This window comes from Somniosus microcephalus, unplaced genomic scaffold (genome assembly GCF_052327205.1).
Source record: "Somniosus microcephalus isolate GS21.2 unplaced genomic scaffold, FLI_Smic_1.0 scaffold433, whole genome shotgun sequence".
Classification (NCBI taxonomy): domain Eukaryota; kingdom Metazoa; phylum Chordata; class Chondrichthyes; order Squaliformes; family Somniosidae; genus Somniosus; species Somniosus microcephalus.
In genome coordinates, this window is record NW_028225620.1 from 222,499 (window position 1) to 246,713 (window position 24,215).

General features: G+C 47.7%; 1 protein-coding gene across 1 annotated transcript in view; it reads left to right on the forward strand.

Moving 5' to 3' along the window:
• LOC147081767 (uncharacterized) overlaps positions 1-23,713 on the forward strand; it is a gene marked incomplete at its 3' end in the record, with an annotated part of 63,259 nt that extends 39,546 nt beyond the window's left edge. The window contains exons 14-20 of the mRNA XM_085980700.1: positions 515-628; positions 1,985-2,098; positions 3,030-3,143; positions 5,427-5,540; positions 6,786-6,899; positions 15,193-15,306; positions 23,600-23,713. Coding sequence (XP_085836826.1) covers positions 515-628; positions 1,985-2,098; positions 3,030-3,143; positions 5,427-5,540; positions 6,786-6,899; positions 15,193-15,306; positions 23,600-23,713 — 798 coding nt within the window. The remainder of the gene's footprint in view (positions 1-514; positions 629-1,984; positions 2,099-3,029; positions 3,144-5,426; positions 5,541-6,785; positions 6,900-15,192; positions 15,307-23,599) is intronic.
• Between the last annotated feature and the right edge of the window lie 502 nt (positions 23,714-24,215).

The following is a 24,215-nucleotide window of genomic DNA, read 5'->3' on the forward strand; positions in this document are numbered from 1 at the left end:
CTATGACAAGTGAAGACAGTGATGTAATGTGGCAAATGCCAGCTGCAAATTTACGCACAGCAAGATCACTCAAACAGCAAAGACATAAATGTCCAGATAACCTGTTTTAATGATGTTACTTGGGAGATAATTATTAGCCAGGACACCCGGGAGAAGTCCCCTGCTCCTCTTCCGATAGTGCCACAGGATCTTCTCAATCCACCTGCGAGGGCAGACAGGGCCTCACGTTAATGTCACATCTGAATGACATACCTGCCACTGTACAGCACTGCCTCAGGACAGCACTGGGAGTGTCAGCTTAGATTACATCCTCAGTCTGTGGACTGGGACTTGAAACCACCACCTTCTAACTCAGGTCAGAGTGCTACGCACTGAGCGAAGGTAGACTCCTAATTTGAATCTAATTTTGAGCAGATCACACAATGTAATAGGATGGGACATTCTGACGGGAAGGTAGATTGAAATGAATAAATATCGAGTGTAAACCTGACCCATGTAACCTGATATTAAACAGGAGCCATGACAACTGGACAGGAATCAACTGGGGGATCAACTTCAACTGAGACACCAGCAGCAACCAGCAGTCCAGATGTTTCCACCTCATCCACTGGACCCTTAACTACAGAAGGTAAATGGGAGACAATGTGACCCATTGTTTCATCACATCGCCCTGAAATTACTCTCCGAGGAGTTGGTGTACGGACACTGAACGTGTTTGCCTGAAGAGCCTCTCTCCCCTATTTCAGCACAGTCTGTAACCAGTTTGTGTTAAACAGTTACAATATCAGAGGGAGGACTTCCATACAAACAGGCAAACCCGGGCTGTCCAAGGTGTGCTGCAGGCTCCTGTTCCAGGTCTGGGCAGAGTTTCAGGTTGTGGCCCAGATGTGGGTGTGGTGAGGCTGGGTCTCTGGGTAGACTCTCAGGGCTCAGTCTGACTTTGAGGCCTGTCTCTGAAATGTGCTTGAGCATCAGAAAAAGGAAGGAAAGATCTGTAGGAATTGCCTAATTCCTATCTAAGAACTGAGGTCGACTCAGGCGATCAAACAAATAAGTTTTAATGCAAAACTAATGAGTTTAAACAGTTTGTAGAGATTGATACAGGAGAATCACGAAAACAGGTCTTTGCTGGTCGGAGGCTCCACGAGGACTGCAAGGGCGGTCCCGTGGATGGCGTCATGATGTCATCACGTTTCTCCCGTGCTTGGGTGGTCACGTGATTAGCGGCATGACGTCATCGCGTTTACCCGCGCTTTGCTGTGGTCTTAAAGGGACCGCGCCCCGTACATGCAAACAGTATGTACAAACACAGAAATCACTAACAGACTGGTACAGGCTTAGGTTGGAGCGAAACATCATTAAAGGGAATTATATACAGTTGCTCAGAGTCCCTCAGTGGCTCTGCCACAGATCTTGAATTTACGTAGCGCCTTTCCACAACCTCAGGATGTCCCAAAGTAATTCACAGCCAATGTGAAGTGTAGTCACTGTTGTAATGCGGAAATGGCAGTGGAACGTTTGCGCATGGCAAGATCCCACAAAGCTTAATGAGATAAATGACGAGATAAACTGTATCAGTCATGTTCGTTGGGAGATAAATATTGGCCAGGACACCAGGGAGAAGTCTCCTGCTCCTCTTCTGATAGTGCGACAGGATCTTCTCAATCCACCTGCGAGGGCAGACAGGGCCTCACGTTAATGTCACATCTGAATGACATACCCCCCACTGTACAGCACTGCCTCAGGGCAGCACTGGGAGTGTCAGCTTAGATTACAACCTCAGTCTGTGGAATGGGACTTGAAACCACGTCCTTCTGACTCAGAAGTCAGAGTGCTACGCAATGAGCCAAGGTAGACTCCTAATTTGAATCTAATTTTGAGCAGATCACACAATGTAATAGGACGGAACATTCTGACGGGAAGGTAGATTGAAAGGAATAAATATCGAGTGTAAACCTGACCCATGTAACCTGATATTAAACAGGAGCCATGACAACTGCACAGGAATCAACTGGGGAATCAACTTCAACTGAGACATCAGCAGCAACCAGCAGTCCAGATGTTTCCACCTCATCCACTGGACCCTCAACTACAGAAGGTAAATGGCAGACAATCTGACCCATTGTTTCATCACATCGCCCTGAAATTACTCTCCGAGGAGTTGGTGTGCGGACACTGAACGTGTTTGTCTGAAGTCCCTCTCTCCCCTATTTCAGTACAGTCTGTAACCAGTTTGTGTTAAACAGTTACAATATCAGAGGGAGGAATTCCATACAAACAAGCTAACCCGGGCTGTCCAAGGTGTGCTGCAGGCTCCTGTTCCAGGACTGGGCAGAGTTTCAGGATGTGGCCGAGATGTGGGTGTGCTGAAGCTGGGTCCGAGGGCAGACTGTAGGGGCTCAGTCTGACGTTGAGGCCTGTCTCTGAAATGGGTGTGGAGCATCAGATAAAGGAAAGAAATATCTTGAATTTATATAGCACCTTTCACAACCTCAGGATCCCAAAGTAATTCACAGCCAATGTGAAGTGTAGTCGCTGTTGTAATGCGAAATGGCAGACGCCAACTTGCACATGGCAAGATCCCATAAAGCTTAATGAGATAAATGACGAGATAAACTGTATCAGTCATGTTAGTTGGGGGATAAATATTATCCAGGACACCCAGGAGAAGTCCCCTGCTCCTCTTCTGATAGTGCGGCAGGATCTTCTCAATCCACCTGCGAGGGCAGACAGGGCCTCACGTTAATGTCACATCTGAATGACATACCTCCCACTGTACAGCACTGCCTCAGGACAGCACTGGGAGTGTCAGCTTAGATTACATCCTCAGTCTCAGGAATGGGACTTGAAACCACGATATTCTAACTCAGGTCAGAGTGCTACACACTGAGCGAAGGTAGACTCCTAATTTGTATCTAATTTTGAGCAGATCACACAATGTAATAGGACGGGACATTCTGACGGGAAGGTAGATTGAAATGAATAAATATCGAGTGTAAACCTGACCCATGTAACCTGATATTAAACAGGAGCCACGACAACTGGACAGGAATCAACTGGGGGGTCAACTTCAACTGAGGCACCAGCAGCAACCAGCAGTCCAGATGTTTCCACCTCATCCACTGGACCCTTAACTACAGGAGGTAAATGGCAGACAATGTGACCCATTGTTTCATCACATCGCCCTGAAATTACTCTCCAAGTAGTTGGTGTACGGACACTGAACGTGTTTGTCTGAAGTCCCTCTCTCCCTATTTCAGTACAGTCTGTAACCAGTTTGTGTTAAACAGTTACAATATCAGAGGGAGGAATTCCATACAAACAGGCTAACCCGGGCTGTCCAAGGTGTGCTGCAGGCTCCTGTTCCAGGTCTGGGCAGAGTTTCAGGCTGAGGCCCAGATGTGCTGTAGGGGGGCATCTTTTTCGGGGTCTACGGCAATTTACCTGGTCAGCAGCCTTTGCCTGCACTCTGACCAATTCCAATCTTTTACCTGGTTTACGGTAAGTCACCTGGTCAGGCAGCCTTTTGCTGCTACACTGTAAACCAATTTCCAAACAGCGGTTTCGAATCGCTAACCCCACCTTCCAGTTCTGACTGGAGGAACTTATAATTAATGATATATTAAAAACGGACAACTGATCTGGATGTGAGAAAGTCAAATTTTATTAACTGAAGAAACTATAATCAAATTTTAAACTATACCACACGAACACAGTAATTACAGTAAAATTGCTTAAATGGGGGAGGGCAGATGCCAAAAATGAGGGATAAGTGGCTACAATGTTAATTAAACAATCTTAGCAATTTCCCCTCAATTACCCCCCCCTACATCCTTACTAGGTTACCTTGCTGAGGAGTCAGAAACCTGCTCACCTGTGGTCCAAGGAAATAAGAGAGAGATAGCTTCTCAGGAGCTACCTTTATATCCTGCCAACTCCTGCTGTTTGGCGCTGAAAGGGTCTGTGTGCAAAATTCGCGCCCAAAGTTCGAATACACATGAGAAAGGCTGTGATTGGCTGATTCAAAGTGGTTGGAATGGTTTGAAGGTGTCTACCTTCTGGGGCCGAAGTGTACCCGCCCACATCCGGAGTTCACCTGGGCTAAAACAAAAGGGAATCCAACTGCCCTATTGTTCAGTAATGGGTGATTCAAAAACCCATTCAATCCAAACTGTTCTCTTTCAAAAGTCCTTTTCCGGAGTTTCAATGTGCCTCATTGTGTGTAAGAGGTTTGAATGGGGCTGGATTTCTGTGTAAACAGAAACTGATTGTTCTGCGGTCAGACTCATGTGGTTTAATCCCTTATGTGAACATCCTGCAGTTTCGTGTAAACTAACCTTGCCTCTGCAGAAGAAAAACTCCCTGGTTTGATTGACAGGTCTGATTGCCACTGCTTGATCCTCCCACATACACAGACATTTCGAGCTGCGAGCTAATTTTTTCTTTTGGCCATGCTTTTATATCGGCCATTTTCAAACCTCTTTACAATATACACAGTTTAAAACTCAAAAGTACAATTTTTAATAAAATGTACTGTCTTAAAGTGTGCGAATTTTTCCATGCAGTTCCTTGATTCCGGTGTTGTCCATGCGCCGCCCAGCTCAACGCAGCCTTTCGCGGTTCTGAGTTTGTTTTTAAAAAACATTGCTCAACCCAGAGGCAATTTAAATCACATAATTCTTCGTCCACGATGTGGACCGATATTTTCCGATCTTCAGGGATTTAGGGGATTTTGCGAACCCCTACAGTGCATGTAGTGAGTCTGGGTCCGGGAGCAGACTGTCGGGGCTCAGTCTGATGTTGAGGCCTGTCTCTGAAGTATGTGTAGATCATCAGTAAAAAGGAAGAAAGATATTTGCATTTATATAGCGTCTTTCACAACCTCAGGACATCCCAAAATATTTTGCAGCCTATGACAAGTGAAGACAGTGATGTAATGTGGCAAATGCCAGCTGCAAATTTGCGCACAGCAAGATCACTCAAACAGCAAAGACATAAATGTCCAGATAACCTGTTTTAATGATGTTAGTTGGGAAATAAATATTAGCCAGGACACCCGGGAGAAGTCCCCTGCTCGTCTTCTGATAGTGCCACAGGATCTTCTCAATCCACCTGCGAGGGCAGACAGGGCCTCACGTTAATGTCACATCTGAATGACATACCTCCCACTGTACAGCACTGCCTCAGGACAGCACTGGGAGTGTCAGCTTAGATTACATCCTCAGTCTGTGGAATGGGACTTGAAACCACGACCTTCTAACTCAGAGGTCAGAGTGCTGCGCACTGAGCCAAGGTAGACTCCTAATTTGAATCTAATTTTGAGCAGATCACACAATGTAATAGGATGGGACATTCTGACGGGAAGGTAGATTGAAATGAATAAATATCGAGTGTAAACCTGACCCATGTAACCTGATATTAAACAGGAGCCACGACAACTGGACAGGAATCAACTGGGGGATCAACTTCAACTGAGACACCAGCAGCAACCAGCAGTCCAGATGTTTCCACCTCATCCACTGGACCCTCAACTACAGAAGGTAAATGGCAGACAATGTGACCCATTGTTTCATCACATCGCCCTGAAATTACTCCACGAGGAGTTGGTGTACGGACACTGAACGTGTTTGTCTGAAGTCCCTCTCTCCCCTATTTCAGCACAGTCTGTAACCAGTTTGTGTTAAACAGTTACAATATCAGAGGGAGGAATTCCATACAAACAGGATAACCCGGGCTATCCAAGGTGTGCTGCAGGCTCCTGTTCCAGGTCTGGGCAGAGTTTCAGGCTGTGGCCCAGATGTGGGTGTGGTGAGGCTGGGTCTGTGGGTAGACTGTCCGGGGTCAGTCTGACTTTGAGGCCTGTCTCTGAAATGTGCTTGAGCATCAGAAAAAGGAAAGAAAGATCTGTAGGAATTGCCTAATTCCTATCTAAGAACTGAGGACAACTCAGGCGATCAAACAAACAGGTTTTAATGCAAAACTAACGAGTTTAAACAGTTTGTAGAGATCGATACAGGAGAACCACGAAAACAGGTCTTTGCTGGTCGGAGGCTCCACGAGGACTGCCAGGGCGGTCTCGTGGATGGCATCATGATGTCATCACGTTTCTCCCGCGCTTGGGTGGTCACGTGATTAGCGGCATGATGTCATCGCGTTTACCTGCGCTTTGCTGTGGTCTTAAATGGACCGCGCCCCGTACATGCAAACAGAATGTACAAACACAGAAATCACTAACAGACTGGTGTAGGCTTAGGTTGGAGCGAAACATCGTTAAAGGGAATTATATACAGTTGCTCAGAGTCCCTCAGTGGCCCTGCCACAGATCTTGAATTTATGTAGCGCCTTTCCACAACCTCAGGATGTCCCAAAGTAATTCACAGCCAATGTGAAGTGTAGTCACTGTTGTAATGCGGAAATGGCAGGAGAACTTTTGCGCACGGCAAGATCCCACAAAGCTTAATGAGATAAATGACTAGATTAACTGTTTCAGTCATCACGTTAATGTCACATCTGAATGACATACCTCCCACTGTACAGCACTGCCTCAGGACAGCACTGGGAGTGTCAGCTTAGATTACATCCTCAGTCTGTGGAATGGGACTTGAAACCACGATATTCTAACTCAGGTCAGAGTGCTACGCACTGAGCGAAGGTAGACTCCTAATTTGTATCTAATGTTGAGCAGATCACACAATGTAATAGGACGGGACATTCTGGCGGGAAGGTAGATTGAAATGAATAAATATCGAGTGTAAACCTGACCCATGTAACCTGATATTAAACAGGAGCCACGACAACTGGACAGGAATCAACTGGGGGATCAGCTTCAACTGAGACACCAGCAGCAACCAGCAGTCCAGATGTTTCCACCTCATCCACTGGACCCTCAACTACAGAAGGTAAACGGCAGACAATGTGACCCATTGTATCATCACATCGCCCTGAAATTACTCTCCGAGGAGTTGGTGTACGGACACTGAACGTGTTTGTCTGAAGTCCCTCTCCCCAATTTCAGCACAGTCTGTAACCAGTTTGTGTTAAACAGTTACAATATCAGAGGGAGGAATTCCATACAAACAGGCTAACCCGGGCTGTCCAAGGTGTGCTGCAGGCTCCTGTTCCAGGTCTGGGCAGAGTTTCAGGCTGTGGCCCAGATGTGGCTGGGTCCGGGGGCAGACTGCAGGGGCTCAGTCTGATTTTGAGGCCTGTTCCTGAAATGTGTGTAGATCATGGCCCAGAAATTCGGGTCGGGGGCTTCCCGCGGGTGCACGCCCCCGACCTGCACTTACCTTGCGCGCCAGCAGTTGAGCTCTAGGCCCCGTTGAATTCCGCTCCGGGGCCTGGCCCAGCTGCCGGCGCGCTGTGCTTGCGTGTCCCAGGGGCGTAGTTAGTGCGATGCGTCCCCTGGGATCACGTGAGCCATGGGCAGCCAATCGGAGGAGGGAAAAGCCCATTCATAAGATTGACAGGAAGACCTGTGAAAACTTATGAATACTACGGGCCCCAAAATAGCAGTAAACCTTCAAATAAATTTTTTTTTAAATCACACTTTTTAAATAAACTATAAATTACATTAAATAACTATTTTAAACAATAATTAAATTTTTGTAAAAACTAGTTTTATAAAAAAACGGGGCTAAAAATAAACTTACCTTGCTTTAAAGTATTTAAAAATAATAAACCTGTGGAAAAAATGTTTTAATTTTAATTAATTGACCACTTACCTTGTAAAAAGCAGGCCTTACGCCTGCTTTTTAAATGTGTAAATCCTGCAGGCTTACCCTCCCGGGAAAACCTGTATATAAAAAAAACCTAAGTTCAAAGCGCACGCGCAGCCTCCCCTGCGCGCGCGTTCGACCTCTGAACCCCTTCGTTCAGTGGATCGGGAGTGCCGGTTTCCCGCACATGCGCAGTGCATGCAGAAAACCGGCATTTCCATTCGGCCTACAGGTGAGTACCCCGTGCGTACTCACTCGTGGAGAGCCGAATTTCTGGGCCCATCAGATAAAGGAAAAAGAGATCTTGAATTCATATAGCGCCTTTCACAACCTCAGTATCCCAAAGTAATTTGCAGCCAATGGGAAGTGTAGTCGCTGTTGTAATGTGGCAAATGGCAGAGGCCAATTTGTGCATGGCAAGATCCCACAAACCTTAATGAGATAATTGACTAGATTAACTGTTTTAGTCATGTTAGTTGGAGGTTATATATTAGCCAGAACATCAGGGAGACCTCCCCTACTCTTCTGATAGTGCCACAGGATCTTCTCAATCCCCCTGCGAGGGCAGACAGGGCCTCACATTAATGTCACATCTGAATGACATACCTCCTACTGTAGAGCACTGCCTCAGGACAGCACTGGGAATGTCAGCTTAGATTACATCCTCAGTGTTATGTCCGTGTATAAGAAGACACAGACTGCGGAGAACGGTACAATAGGTGTTTACTCAACGTGGCTGAGACTGCAACTGATCTGTACAGATTACTACTCAGCGTTATATACAGGTGTGGTCACTGCCGGTACTACAGTATACATGAGCTGTAAAAAGTAGTTCCCCCCCTTAAAGGTACATACATTACAATTCCTCCCCTTTTAGATTAACAGTACCATAACACTCATTTAACAATTAAATATCAAACTAATTACAATTAACACTTTTAACATGCAACATTAGCTGAAAATAGTCTATTTATAAATTCAGTCTTTGGGGAGGCTTCCTGATCCTTTCTGGATAGCGCCTTTCCCGAGTGTCTTGCTCTTGGTGCGGAGGCGATTCTGGCCCCCTGTCGTCGGTTGGTTCATCAGCTTCTGATGCTACTGTTTCTGGGGTAGATGCTACCTGTACGTCGGGTTCATCACCAGATACGTATGGGCGAGGCATGGGGTTGACTTGTTCCTGTGACTCTAGGATCTGGTCAGCATGGCGTCTCACGATGCTCTCCCCAATGTCCACTGTGTACATTAGTGGACCCTGCCGTGTGCATATCGTTCCTGGCTGTCATTTTTCTGTTCGGTAGTCGCGGGCCAAGACTGGTTGCCCTACATTGAAGCTCCTTGTTGGCTTCTCATGGATGTGCTGGAATTGCTTACTCTCAACATCTCTTCGTACGTTTGGTCTGAGCAAATCCAGGCGAGATCTTAACCTTCGGTTAAAGAACGTCATGGCTGGGGCCTGGTTGGTGACTGCATGTGTCGCATTCCGGTAGGCGAACAGGAAATCGTCCACCTTGTGCTGCAGCGGAATATTGTCATTGTACATAGCCTTTATTGCCTTCTTAAAGGTTTGTACGAACCTCTCAGCCAATCCATTTGTGGCTGGATGATACGGGGCGGATGTGTAATGCCTTACCCCATTCTTTTTCAAGAACCTCCGGAACTCTTTGGACACAAACTGTGGTCCGTTGTCGGAGCAAATCTGTAATTCTGTTCTGGCAAGCCATTCCCGGCAAAAATGGTCCGTAGGACTGCAATAGTTTTCTCCGTGGTGGTGGAGGACATTTTGATGACCTCAGGCCATTTCGAGTGCGCATCCACGGCTATTAAAAACATTGAGTCCATGAATGGACCAGCAAAATCAATATGCACCCGTTGCCATAGCAACGAGGGCCACTCCCATGGGTGTAGAGGGGCCTGTGGTGGTGCATTTTGGACTTTCTGGCATCCTGAGCAGCTCTTGGTCAGGTCCTCGATTTGTTTATCGATTCCCGGCCATCACACATAAGCCCTGGCTAGGCTTTTCATTTTTACCCCTCCCAGATGACCCTTATGAAGCTCATTGAGCACTCTATCCCTTAACTTGGGTGGAATTACCACTCGGGATCCACACATCAAGGTCCCCCAGCACACTGACAGCTGTTCTCTCCTTGTCGAGAATGCTGGCAACAGTGAGTCGCCATGTGCTGGCCATCCCTTCACCGTCAAATCATATACCCGAGACAGTGTCGGGTCATTTCGGGTTTCCTTTTCGATACAAGCGTTAGTTACCGGTAGGTATTCAACTATAGTCGAATGGAATATTTCGACAGGATCCACTGCTGGTGATTCCTCCGCAGTAGGCAGTGGCAGGTGTGATAGCCCATCAGCATTTCCATGCTGTTTCGTGCCCTTATATTCAATCTCATAGTGGTGCGCCCCTAGAAAAAGTGACCATCTTTGTAGTCATTGCGCAGTCATCACCGGAACGCCCTTCTTCGGATTAAAAATGGAGACAAGAGGCTGGTGATCAGTCAGCAAGGTGAATATCTGCCCGTGCAGATAGTGATTGAAATTTTTCACTCCCCACACTAGGCTGAGGGCCTCCCTGTCAATCTGGGCGTAGTTACGCTCGGCTGAGGTTAGTGATCGTGACGCAAAGGCTATTGGCCTCTCCGAGCCGTCCGAGAATTTGTGCGACAGCACCGCTCCAATGCCATAGGGTGACGCATCACATGCCAACCGAATTGGTAACGCTGGGTTGTAATGGGCCAATACCTCTTTCGATGTGATTAGTGTTTTGCTCTTCTGGAAAGCTTGTCTACATTCGTCACTCCACTTCCATGGCACCCCAGTTTGCAGTAGGGTGTTCAGTGGGTGTAGTATTGTAGACAAATTTGGCAAGAACTTATGGTAGTAGTTTACCAGCCCGAGGAACGACCTCAGTTGTGACACATTTTCCGGTGCTGGAGCCTTGACTACTGCCTCAATCTTCTCTGGGGACTTATGTAACCCCTCTTTATCGATAACGTGGCCACAATACGAGATTTGTTTTCTAAAATACTCGCATTTGGGGTGGTTAGCTCGGAGCCCATATTCCTGCAATCTAGTGAGCACCTGCTCCAGGTTGGCAAGGTGATCACTGTCATTTTCACCCGTGACCAGGATGTCGTCCAAATAACACTGGGTCCCTGGGATCCCTTGCAGGACTTGTTCCATTGCCCTCTGCCAAATAGCCGGAGCTGATGCTACCCCGAATACCAGCCGGTTGTATTGGTAGAGACCTTTATGGGTGTTGATTGTGAGGTATTTTTTTGATGCTTCTTCTACCTCCATTTGCAGATATGCCTGGGCCAGATCAATCTTAGTGAAGCGTTTCCCTCCAGATAGCGAGGCAAAAATATCTTCAATCCGTAGAAGTGGATATTGTACGGTGTGAAGGACCGGGTTCACTGTTACCTTAAAGTCCCCACAGATGCGAACATTCTTTGGTTCCCCAGGCGTGCTGCTCAACGACTTTTTCATCACAGGGACGATGGGTGTAGCCCACTCACTCCAATTTAACCTGGACATTACACCTGAACGTTCCAGACTCTCCAGCTCTGCTTCGACGGCTGGGCGGATCGCATAAGGTACCGGTCTGGCCTTAAAAAATTTTGGGCTTGCGTTTTCTTCAATTTTAATCGTCGCTGTCATGCCTTTTAGTGTTCCGAGTCCTTGCTGGAACACTTCTTTCGCGTCAGTTAGGATCTTTGACAGCCGCCCAGGCGTGACGTCGTCATCCTTTTTGTCAGCCACAGTCAGTGCCTGTATGGAATGCCAATCCAGTTGTATTTTCCGGATCCATTCACGTCCCAGTAATGGTGGTCCTCCATCTTGCAATACATACAGGTCTAGTTTTGGTGTTTCCTTACCATTATATATAACGGTCACCCTTATTTTTCCTTTGGGGTAGACTTTTTGGCCCGTGTACGTCTTCAAAATAATTTTTGTGTCTCTCAAGGGTATGTGTGAGAATAGCCGCTGGTAGTCCCGTCGGTTTATGACTGTTAGGGCTGATCCTGTGTCCAATTCCATCTTTACCTGGACTCCTGCTAACTTGAGAGTGACCCAAATGGTTCGGTGATCCTCCGTTGTGATCACATTATGTAGTTTCAGACAACTCAGTTCCCTGCTTTTGGAGTCGTTATCACTCTTTTGTTCATCTGAACTATTCTCCGTCATGTTATGTACCTTCTGGTACTTTCCTTTGGTAGGTTTCTTATTGCTGGTTTTCTTTCCCGACCTGCAGACTCGTGCTATGTGTCCTACTTTTCCACACTGTCTGCATACTTTGTCTTTGAACCAGCAATCATTCTGGTCGTGTATTGTTCTGCCGCAGCGATAGCACTTCTCTGTTCCATATGACATTTTGTTTGTGCCATATTCTTGCGGTCTCTGTTGTATCTCTGCAGCGCCCCGTGCTGCTGCTTCATAGGATACCGCAATGCTGAAAGCCTTTTCTAGCGTAAGGTCCTTTTCAGATAAAAGCCGTTTCTGGGTTCATTCACTTTGAAGCCCACACACAAACTTGTCCCTTAAGGCATCTGTCAGTCCCGCTCCAAACTGGCAGTGTTTCGATAGTTTGCGCAGTTCTGTTAAATAATCAGCATTGCTTTCATCCTTATGCTGGTTCCGTTTGTGAAACTTGAATCTTTCTGCTATCAGCAGCGGTGTGGGGTTTAAATGTTCCTTTAGTATCGTTACTATGTCTTCAAAACTCTTTTCCATTGGCTTCGTTGGGGTTACTAGATTTCCTAATAAACCACACGTCTTTGCACCCATTAAATTTAACAATACCGACGCTTTCTTGTCATCTGACACCCCATTTGCCTTGCAGTGCACCTCTATTCGTTCGACATATGTAGTCCAATCTTCGACTTCATTGTCAAATGCGGTGATACTGCCACTCTTCGGCATTTTGGGTGTGGTTTAAAATGGCGTCTCCCAATGGCTTAAAATGGCGTCTCCCTAAGATGGGAGGGAAAGTAGTGAGAGAGGAGGACATAAAAAACCTGCAAGGGGACATCGACAGGCTAAGTAAGTGGGCAGAGATTTGGCAGATGGAATACAATACTGGAAAGTGTGAGGTTATGCACTTTAGCAGGAAAAATCGTAGAGCAAGTTATTATCTTAATGGCAAGAAACTGGAAAGTACTGATGTACAAAGGGATCTGGGGGTCCTGGTGCACGAAACTCAAAAGGTTAGTATGCAGGTGCAGCAAGTGATTAAGAAGGCCAATGGAATGTTGGCTTTCATTGCTAGGGGGATAGAATATAAAAATAGGGAGGTATTGCTTCAGTTGTACAAGGTATTGGTGAGACCGCACCTGGAATACTGCGTACAGTTTTGGTGTCCATACTTAAGAAAGGACATACTTGCTCTCGAGTCAGTACAAAGAAGGTTCACTCGGTTAATCCCGGGGATGAGGGGATGGACATATGAGGAGAGGTTGAGTAGATTGGGACTCTACTCATTGGAGTTCAGAAGAATGAGAGGCGATCTTATTGAAACATATAAGATTTTGAAGGGGTTGGATCGGGTGGATGCGGGGAAGATGTTCCCGATGATGGGTGAAACTAGAACTAGGGGGCATAGTCTTAGAATAAGGGGCTGCTCTTTCAAAACTGAGATGAGGAGGAACTACTTCACTCAGAGGGTGGTAGGTCCATGGAATATGCTGCCCCAAAAAGCTGTAGAAGCTACATCATTACAAAAATTTAAAACAGAAATAGACAGTTTCCTAGAAGTAAAGGGAATTAAAGGTTACGGGGAGCGGGCAGGAATTTGGACATGAGTCTAGGTTTGGATCGGTCATGGCCCTGTGGGTAGCGGAGCGGGCCCAGGGGCCGTGTAGCCTGATCCTGCTCCTATTTCGTGTATCTAATTCTGTTAGGTTCAGGAGATGGTTCTGTGATAGTGGATTGGCGGTTAGGATCAGATCAGCCATGATCTTACTGAATGGCGGAGCAGGCTCGAGGGGCCGATTGGCCTACTCCTGCTCCTATTTCTTATGTTCTTATGTTTTCCTTCCTCCCCCGCTGCTGCCGACGCCGCTCCCGGCGGTTCTCGTGGCAATGGCGGCGCCCTGTAGGTTTTGCGCGCTTCTCTCTCTCCCTCTCTCCGACGCTGCTTGGCCCCTGAACACCGGCTGCGTCCTGTGCACTCTGCCCTCTCTCTCTCCCCCGTCGACGCTGCTCGGCCCTTTGCTGTGCCGCTCGGTCGGGCGGGAAGGGTCCGCGCACTACCTTTTGCCAGCCCGTTTTGCTGGCCCACCTCGACTGGAAAGCCAAGCCTGGCTCTCGACAGCCTCCCCCGCAATTCTCGAGTCTCTGCTGGATGACTGGGCGGTTGCCCGTGGTCGACGCCCGAGTCTCTGGCCTTGACCTCCAATCCACTGATCTCCAGGAACGAATCCCTGGGAGGTGATGCAGCGTTGCAGGTAGGTTCAAACCTGCCTCGTCGCCAATGTTACGTCCGTGTATAATCAGACACAGACTGCGGAGAACGGTACAATAGGTGTTTACTCAACGTGGCTCAGACTGCAACTGATCTGTACAGATTACTACTCAGTGTTATATACAGGTGTGGTCACTGCCGGTACTGCAGTATACATGAGCTGTAAAACATAGTCCCCCCCCTTAAAGGTATATACATTACATGTTTGTGTTAAACAGTTACAATATCAGAGGGAGGAATTCCATACAAACAGGCTAACCCGGGCTGTCCAAGGTGTGCTGCAGGCTCCTGCTCCAGGACAGGGCAGAGTTTCAGGCTGTGGCCCAGATGTGGGTGTGCTGAGGCAGGGTCTGGGGGCAGACTGTAGGGGCTCAGTCTGACGTTGAGGCCTGTCTCTGAAATGGGAGTGGAGCATCAGATAAAGGAAAGAAAGATCTTGAATTTATATAGCACCTTTCACAACCTCAGGATCCCAAAGTAATTCACAGCTAATGTGAAGTGTAGTCGCTGTTGTAATGCGGAAATGGCAGACGCCAACTTGCACACGGCAAGATCCCACAAAGCTTAATGAGATAAATGATGAGATAAACTGTATCAGTCATGTTAGTTGGGAGATAAATACTGGCCAGGACACCAGGGAGAAGTCCCCTGCTCCTCTTCTGATAGTGCTACAGCATCTTCTCAATCCACCTGCGAGGGCAGACAGGGCCTCACGTTAATGTCACATCTGAATGACATACCTCCCACTGTACAGCACTGCCTCAGGACAGCACTGGGAGTGTCAGCTTAGATTACATCCTCAGTCTGTGGAATGGGACTTGAAACCACGATATTCTAACTCAGGTCAGAGTGCTACGCACTGAGCGAAGGTAGACTCCTAATTTGTATCTAATTTTGAGCAGATCACACAATGTAATAGGACGGGACATTCTGGCGGGAAGGTAGATTGAAATGAATAAATATCGAGTGTAAACCTGACCCATGTAACCTGATATTAAACAGGAGCCACGACAACTGGACAGGAATCAACTGGGGGATCAGCTTCAACTGAGACACCAGCAGCAACCAGCAGTCCAGATGTTTCCACCTCATCCACTGGACCCTCAACTACAGAAGGTAAACGGCAGACAATGTGACCCATTGTATCATCACATCGCCCTGAAATTACTCTCCGAGGAGTTGGTGTACGGACACTGAACGTGTTTGTCTGAAGTCCCTCTCCCCAATTTCAGCACAGTCTGTAACCAGTTTGTGTTAAACAGTTACAATATCAGAGGGAGGAATTCCATACAAACAGGCTAACCCGGGCTGTCCAAGGTGTGCTGCAGGCTCCTGTTCCAGGTCTGGGCAGAGTTTCAGGCTGTGGCCCAGATGTGGCTGGGTCCGGGGGCAGACTGCAGGGGCTCAGTCTGATTTTGAGGCCTGTTCCTGAAATGTGTGTAGATCATGGCCCAGAAATTCGGGTCGGGGGCTTCCCGCGGGTGCACGCCCCCGACCTGCACTTACCTTGCGCGCCGGCAGTTGAGCTCTAGGCCCCGTTGAATTCCGCTCCGGGGCCTGGCCCAGCTGCCGGCGCGCTGTGCTTGCGTGTCCCAGGGGCGTAGTTTGTGCGATGCGTCCCCTGGGATCACGTGAGCCATGGGCAGCCAATCGGAGGAGGGAAAAGCCCATTCATAAGATTGACAGGAAGACCTGTGAAAACTTATGAATACTACGGGCCCCAAAATAGCAGTAAACCTTCAAATAATTTTTTTTTTAAATCACACTTTTTAAATAAACTATAAATTACATTAAATAACTATTTTAAACAATAATTAAATTTTTGTAAAAACTAGTTTTATAAAAAAACGGGGCTAAAAATAAACTTACCTTGCTTTAAAGTATTTAAAAATAATAAACCTGTGGAAAAAATGTTTTAATTTTAATTAATTGACCACTTACCTTGTAAAAAGCAGGCCTTACGCCTGCTTTTTAAATGTGTAAATCCTGCAGGCTTACCCTCCCGGGAAAACCTGTATATAAAAAAAACCTAAGTTCAAAGCGCACGCGCAGCCTCCCCTGCGCGCGCGTTCGACCTCTGAACCCCTTCGTTCAGTGGATCGGGAGTGCCGGTTTCCCGCACATGCGCAGTGCATGCAGAAAACCGGCATTTCCATTCGGCCTACAGGTGAGTACCCCGTGCGTACTCACTCGTGGAGAGCCGAATTTCTGGGCCCATCAGATAAAGGAAAAAGAGATCTTGAATTCATATAGCGCCTTTCACAACCTCAGTATCCCAAAGTAATTTGCAGCCAATGGGAAGTGTAGTCGCTGTTGTAATGTGGCAAATGGCAGAGGCCAATTTGTGCACGGCAAGATCCCACAAACCTTAATGAGATAATTGACTAGATTAACTGTTTTAGTCATGTTAGTTGGAGGTTATATATTAGCCAGAACATCAGGGAGACCTCCCCTACTCTTCTGATAGTGCCACAGGATCTTCTCAATCCCCCTGCGAGGGCAGACAGGGCCTCACATTAATGTCACATCTGAATGACATACCTCCTACTGTAGAGCACTGCCTCAGGACAGCACTGGGAATGTCAGCTTAGATTACATCCTCAGTGTTATGTCCGTGTATAAGAAGACACAGACTGCGGAGAACGGTACAATAGGTGTTTACTCAACGTGGCTGAGACTGCAACTGATCTGTACAGATTACTACTCAGCGTTATATACAGGTGTGGTCACTGCCGGTACTACAGTATACATGAGCTGTAAAAAGTAGTTCCCCCCCTTAAAGGTACATACATTACAATTCCTCCCCTTTTAGATTAACAGTACCATAACACTCATTTAACAATTAAATATCAAACTAATTACAATTAACACTTTTAACATGCAACATTAGCTGAAAATAGTCTATTTATAAATTCAGTCTTTGGGGAGGCTTCCTGATCCTTTCTGGATAGCGCCTTTCCCGAGTGTCTTGCTCTTGGTGCGGAGGCGATTCTGGCCCCCTGTCGTCGGTTGGTTCATCAGCTTCTGATGCTACTGTTTCTGGGGTAGATGCTACCTGTACGTCGGGTTCATCACCAGATACGTATGGGCGAGGCATGGGGTTGACTTGTTCCTGTGACTCTAGGATCTGGTCAGCATGGCGTCTCACGATGCTCTCCCCAATGTCCACTGTGTACATTAGTGGACCCTGCCGTGTGCATATCGTTCCTGGCTGTCATTTTTCTGTTCGGTAGTCGCGGGCCAAGACTGGTTGCCCTACATTGAAGCTCCTTGTTGGCTTCTCATGGATGTGCTGGAATTGCTTACTCTCAACATCTCTTCGTACGTTTGGTCTGAGCAAATCCAGGTGAGATCTTAACCTTCGGTTAAAGAACGTCATGGCTGGGGCCTGGTTGGTGACTGCATGTGTCGCATTCCGGTAGGCGAACAGGAAATTGTCCACCTTGTGCTGCAGCGGAATGTTGTCATTGTACATAGCCTTTATTGCCTTCTTAAAGGTTTGTACGAACCTCTCAGCCAATCCATTTGTGGCTGGATGATACGGGGCGGATGTGTAATGCCTTACCCCATTCTTTTTCAAGAACCTCCGGAACTCTTTGGACACAAACTGTGGTCCGTTGTCGGAGCAAATCTGTAATTCTGTTCTGGCAAGCCATTCCCGGCAAAAATGGTCCGTAGGACTGCAATAGTTTTCTCCGTGGTGGTGGAGGACATTTTGATGACCTCAGGCCATTTCGAGTGCGCATCCACGGCTATTAAAAACATTGAGTCCATGAATGGACCAGCAAAATCAATATGCACCCGTTACCATAGCAACGAGGGCCACTCCCATGGGTGTAGAGGGGCCTGTGGTGGTGCATTTTGGACTTTCTGGCATCCTGAGCAGCTCTTGGTCAGGTCCTCGATTTGTTTATCGATTCCCGGCCATCACACATAAGCCCTGGCTAGGCTTTTCATTTTTACCCCTCCCAGATGACCCTTATGAAGCTCATTGAGCACTCTATCCCTTAACTTGGGTGGAATTACCACTCGGGATCCACACATCAAGGTCCCCCAGCACACTGACAGCTGTTCTCTCCTTGTCGAGAATGCTGGCAACAGTGAGTCGCCATGTGCTGGCCATCCCTTCACCGTCAAATCATATACCCGAGACAGTGTCGGGTCATTTCGGGTTTCCTTTTCGATACAAGCGTTAGTTACCGGTAGGTATTCAACTATAGTCGAATGGAATATTTCGACAGGATCCACTGCTGGTGATTCCTCCGCAGTAGGCAGTGGCAGGTGTGATAGCCCATCAGCATTTCCATGCTGTTTCGTGCCCTTATATTCAATCTCATAGTGGTGCGCCCCTAGAAAAAGTGACCATCTTTGTAGTCATTGCGCAGTCATCACCGGAACGCCCTTCTTCGGATTAAAAATGGAGACAAGAGGCTGGTGATCAGTCAGCAAGGTGAATATCTGCCCGTGCAGATAGTGATTGAAATTTTTCACTCCCCACACTAGGCTGAGGGCCTCCCTGTCAATCTGGGCGTAGTTACGCTCGGCTGAGGTTAGTGATCGTGACGCAAAGGCTATTGGCCTCTCCGAGCCGTCCGAGAATTTGTGCGACAGCACCGCTCCAATGCCATAGGGTGACGCATCACATGCCAACCGAATTGGTAACGCTGGGTTGTAATGGGCCAATACCTCTTTCGATGTGATTAGTGTTTTGCTCTTCTGGAAAGCTCGTCTACATTCGTCACTCCACTTCCATGGCACCCCAGTTTGCAGTAGGGTGTTCAGTGGGTGTAGTATTGTAGACAAATTTGGCAAGAACTTATGGTAGTAGTTTACCAGCCCGAGGAACGACCTCAGTTGTGACACATTTTCCAGTGCTGGAGCCTTGACTACTGCCTCAATCTTCTCTGGGGACTTATGTAACCCCTCTTTATCGATAACGTGGCCACAATACGAGATTTGTTTTCTAAAATACTCGCATTTGGGGTGGTTAGCTCGGAGCCCATATTCCTGCAATCTAGTGAGCACCTGCTCCAGGTTGGCAAGGTGATCACTGTCATTTTCACCCGTGACCAGGATGTCGTCCAAATAACACTGGGTCCCTGGGATCCCTTGCAGGACTTGTTCCATTGCCCTCTGCCAAATAGCCGGAGCTGATGCTACCCCGAATACCAGCCGGTTGTATTGGTAGAGACCTTTATGGGTGTTGATTGTGAGGTATTTTTTTGATGCTTCTTCTACCTCCATTTGCAGATATGCCTGGGCCAGATCAATCTTAGTGAAGCGTTTCCCTCCAGATAGCGAGGCAAAAATATCTTCAATCCGTAGAAGTGGATATTGTACGGTGTGAAGGACCGGGTTCACTGTTACCTTAAAGTCCCCACAGATGCGAACATTCTTTGGTTCCCCAGGCGTGCTGCTCAACGACTTTTTCATCACAGGGACGATGGGTGTAGCCCACTCACTCCAATTTAACCTGGACATTACACCTGAACGTTCCAGACTCTCCAGCTCTGCTTCGACGGCTGGGCGGATCGCATAAGGTACCGGTCTGGCCTTAAAAAATTTTGGGCTTGCGTTTTCTTCAATTTTAATCGTCGCTGTCATGCCTTTTAGTGTTCCGAGTCCTTGCTGGAACACTTCTTTCGCGTCAGTTAGGATCTTTGACAGCCGCCCAGGCGTGACGTCGTCATCCTTTTTGTCAGCCACAGTCAGTGCCTGTATGGAATGCCAATCCAGTTGTATTTTCCGGATCCATTCACGTCCCAGTAATGGTGGTCCTCCATCTTGCAATACATACAGGTCTAGTTTTGGTGTTTCCTTACCATTATATATAACGGTCACCCTTATTTTTCCTTTGGGGTAGACTTTTTGGCCCGTGTACGTCTTCAAAATAATTTTTGTGTCTCTCAAGGGTATGTGTGAGAATAGCCGCTGGTAGTCCCGTCGGTTTATGACTGTTAGGGCTGATCCTGTGTCCAATTCCATCTTTACCTGGACTCCTGCTAACTTGAGAGTGACCCAAATGGTTCGGTGATCCTCCGTTGTGATCACATTATGTAGTTTCAGACAACTCAGTTCCCTGCTTTTGGAGTCGTTATCACTCTTTTGTTCATCTGAACTATTCTCCGTCATGTTATGTACCTTCTGGTACTTTCCTTTGGTAGGTTTCTTATTGCTGGTTTTCTTTCCCGACCTGCAGACTCGTGCTATGTGTCCTACTTTTCCACACTGTCTGCATACTTTGTCTTTGAACCAGCAATCATTCTGGTCGTGTATTGTTCTGCCGCAGCGATAGCACTTCTCTGTTCCATATGACATTTCGTTTGTGCCATATTCTTGCGGTCTCTGTTGTATCTCTGCAGCGCCCCGTGCTGCTGCTTCATATGATACCGCAATGCTGAAAGCCTTTTCTAGCGTAAGGTCCTTTTCAGATAAAAGCCGTTTCTGGGTTCATTCACTTTGAAGCCCACACACAAACTTGTCCCTTAAGGCATCTGTCAGTCCCGCTCCAAACTGGCAGTGTTTCGATAGTTTGCGCAGTTCTGTTAAATAATCAGCATTGCTTTCATCCTTATGCTGGTTCCGTTTGTGAAACTTGAATCTTTCTGCTATCAGCAGCGGTGTGGGGTTTAAATGTTCCTTTAGTATCGTTATTATGTCTTCAAAACTCTTTTCCATTGGCTTCGTTGGGGTTACTAGATTTCCTAATAAACCACACGTCTTTGCACCCATTAAATTTAACAATACCGACGCTTTCTTGTCATCTGACACCCCATTTGCCTTGCAGTGCACCTCTATTCGTTCGACATATGTAGTCCAATCTTCGACTTCATTGTCAAATGCGGTGATACTGCCACTCTTCGGCATTTTGGGTGTGGTTTAAAATGGCGTCTCCCAATGGCTTAAAATGGCGTCTCCCTAAGATGGGAGGGAAAGTAGTGAGAGAGGAGGACATAAAAAACCTGCAAGGGGACATCGACAGGCTAAGTAAGTGGGCAGAGATTTGGCAGATGGAATACAATACTGGAAAGTGTGAGGTTATGCACTTTAGCAGGAAAAATCGTAGAGCAAGTTATTATCTTAATGGCAAGAAACTGGAAAGTACTGATGTACAAAGGGATCTGGGGGTCCTGGTGCACGAAACTCAAAAGGTTAGTATGCAGGTGCAGCAAGTGATTAAGAAGGCCAATGGAATGTTGGCTTTCATTGCTAGGGGGATAGAATATAAAAATAGGGAGGTATTGCTTCAGTTGTACAAGGTATTGGTGAGACCGCACCTGGAATACTGCGTACAGTTTTGGTGTCCATACTTAAGAAAGGACATACTTGCTCTCGAGTCAGTACAAAGAAGGTTCACTCGGTTAATCCCGGGGATGAGGGGATGGACATATGAGGAGAGGTTGAGTAGATTGGGACTCTACTCATTGGAGTTCAGAAGAATGAGAGGCGATCTTATTGAAACATATAAGATTTTGAAGGGGTTGGATCGGGTGGATGCGGGGAAGATGTTCCCGATGATGGGTGAAACTAGAACTAGGGGGCATAGTCTTAGAATAAGGGGCTGCTCTTTCAAAACTGAGATGAGGAGGAACTACTTCACTCAGAGGGTGGTAGGTCCATGGAATATGCTGCCCCAAAAAGCTGTAGAAGCTACATCATTACAAAAATTTAAAACAGAAATAGACAGTTTCCTAGAAGTAAAGGGAATTAAAGGTTACGGGGAGCGGGCAGGAATTTGGACATGAGTCTAGGTTTGGATCGGTCATGGCCCTGTGGGTAGCGGAGCGGGCCCAGGGGCCGTGTAGCCTGATCCTGCTCCTATTTCGTGTATCTAATTCTGTTAGGTTCAGGAGATGGTTCTGTGATAGTGGATTGGCGGTTAGGATCAGATCAGCCATGATCTTACTGAATGGCGGAGCAGGCTCGAGGGGCCGATTGGCCTACTCCTGCTCCTATTTCTTATGTTCTTATGTTTTCCTTCCTCCCCCGCTGCTGCCGACGCCGCTCCCGGCGGTTCTCGTGGCAATGGCGGCGCCCTGTAGGTTTTGCGCGCTTCTCTCTCTCCCTCTCTCCGACGCTGCTTGGCCCCTGAACACCGGCTGCGTCCTGTGCACTCTGCCCTCTCTCTCTCCCCCGTCGACGCTGCTCGGCCCTTTGCTGTGCCGCTCGGTCGGGCGGGAAGGGTCCGCGCACTACCTTTTGCCAGCCCGTTTTGCTGGCCCACCTCGACTGGAAAGCCAAGCCTGGCTCTCGACAGCCTCCCCCGCAATTCTCGAGTCTCTGCTGGATGACTGGGCGGTTGCCCGTGGTCGACGCCCGAGTCTCTGGCCTTGACCTCCAATCCACTGATCTCCAGGAACGAATCCCTGGGAGGTGATGCAGCGTTGCAGGTAGGTTCAAACCTGCCTCGTCGCCAATGTTACGTCCGTGTATAATCAGACACAGACTGCGGAGAACGGTACAATAGGTGTTTACTCAACGTGGCTCAGACTGCAACTGATCTGTACAGATTACTACTCAGTGTTATATACAGGTGTGGTCACTGCCGGTACTGCAGTATACATGAGCTGTAAAACATAGTCCCCCCCCTTAAAGGTATATACATTACATGTTTGTGTTAAACAGTTACAATATCAGAGGGAGGAATTCCATACAAACAGGCTAACCCGGGCTGTCCAAGGTGTGCTGCAGGCTCCTGCTCCAGGACAGCGCAGAGTTTCAGGCTGTGGCCCAGATGTGGGTGTGCTGAGGCAGGGTCTGGGGGCAGACTGTAGGGGCTCAGTCTGACGTTGAGGCCTGTCTCTGAAATGGGAGTGGAGCATCAGATAAAGGAAAGAAAGATCTTGAATTTATATAGCACCTTTCACAACCTCAGGATCCCAAAGTAATTCACAGCTAATGTGAAGTGTAGTCACTGTTGTAATGCGGAAATGGCAGACGCCAACTTGCACACGGCAAGATCCCACAAAGCTTAATGAGATAAATGATGAGATAAACTGTATCAGTCATGTTAGTTGGGAGATAAATACTGGCCAGGACACCAGGGAGAAGTCCCCTGCTCCTCTTCTGATAGTGCTACAGCATCTTCTCAATCCACCTGCGAGGGCAGACAGGGCCTCACGTTAATGTCACATCTGAATGACATACCTCCCACTGTACAGCACTGCCTCAGGACAGCACTGGGAGTGTCAGCTTAGATTACATCCTCAGTCTGTGGAATGGGACTTGAAACCACGATATTCTAACTCAGGTCAGAGTGCTACGCACTGAGCGAAGGTAGACTCCTAATTTGTATCTAATTTTGAGCAGATCACACAATGTAATAGGACGGGACATTCTGGCGGGAAGGTAGATTGAAATGAATAAATATCGAGTGTAAACCTGACCCATGTAACCTGATATTAAACAGGAGCCACGACAACTGGACAGGAATCAACTGGGGGATCAGCTTCAACTGAGACACCAGCAGCAACCAGCAGTCCAGATGTTTCCACCTCATCCACTGGACCCTCAACTACAGAAGGTAAACGGCAGACAATGTGACCCATTGTATCATCACATCGCCCTGAAATTACTCTCCGAGGAGTTGGTGTACGGACACTGAACGTGTTTGTCTGAAGTCCCTCTCCCCAATTTCAGCACAGTCTGTAACCAGTTTGTGTTAAACAGTTACAATATCAGAGGGAGGAATTCCATACAAACAGGCTAACCCGGGCTGTCCAAGGTGTGCTGCAGGCTCCTGTTCCAGGTCTGGGCAGAGTTTCAGGCTGTGGCCCAGATGTGGCTGGGTCCGGGGGCAGACTGCAGGGGCTCAGTCTGATTTTGAGGCCTGTTCCTGAAATGTGTGTAGATCATGGCCCAGAAATTCGGGTCGGGGGCTTCCCGCGGGTGCACGCCCCCGACCTGCACTTACCTTGCGCGCCGGCAGTTGAGCTCTAGGCCCCGTTGAATTCCGCTCCGGGGCCTGGCCCAGCTGCCGGCGCGCTGTGCTTGCGTGTCCCAGGGGCGTAGTTTGTGCGATGCGT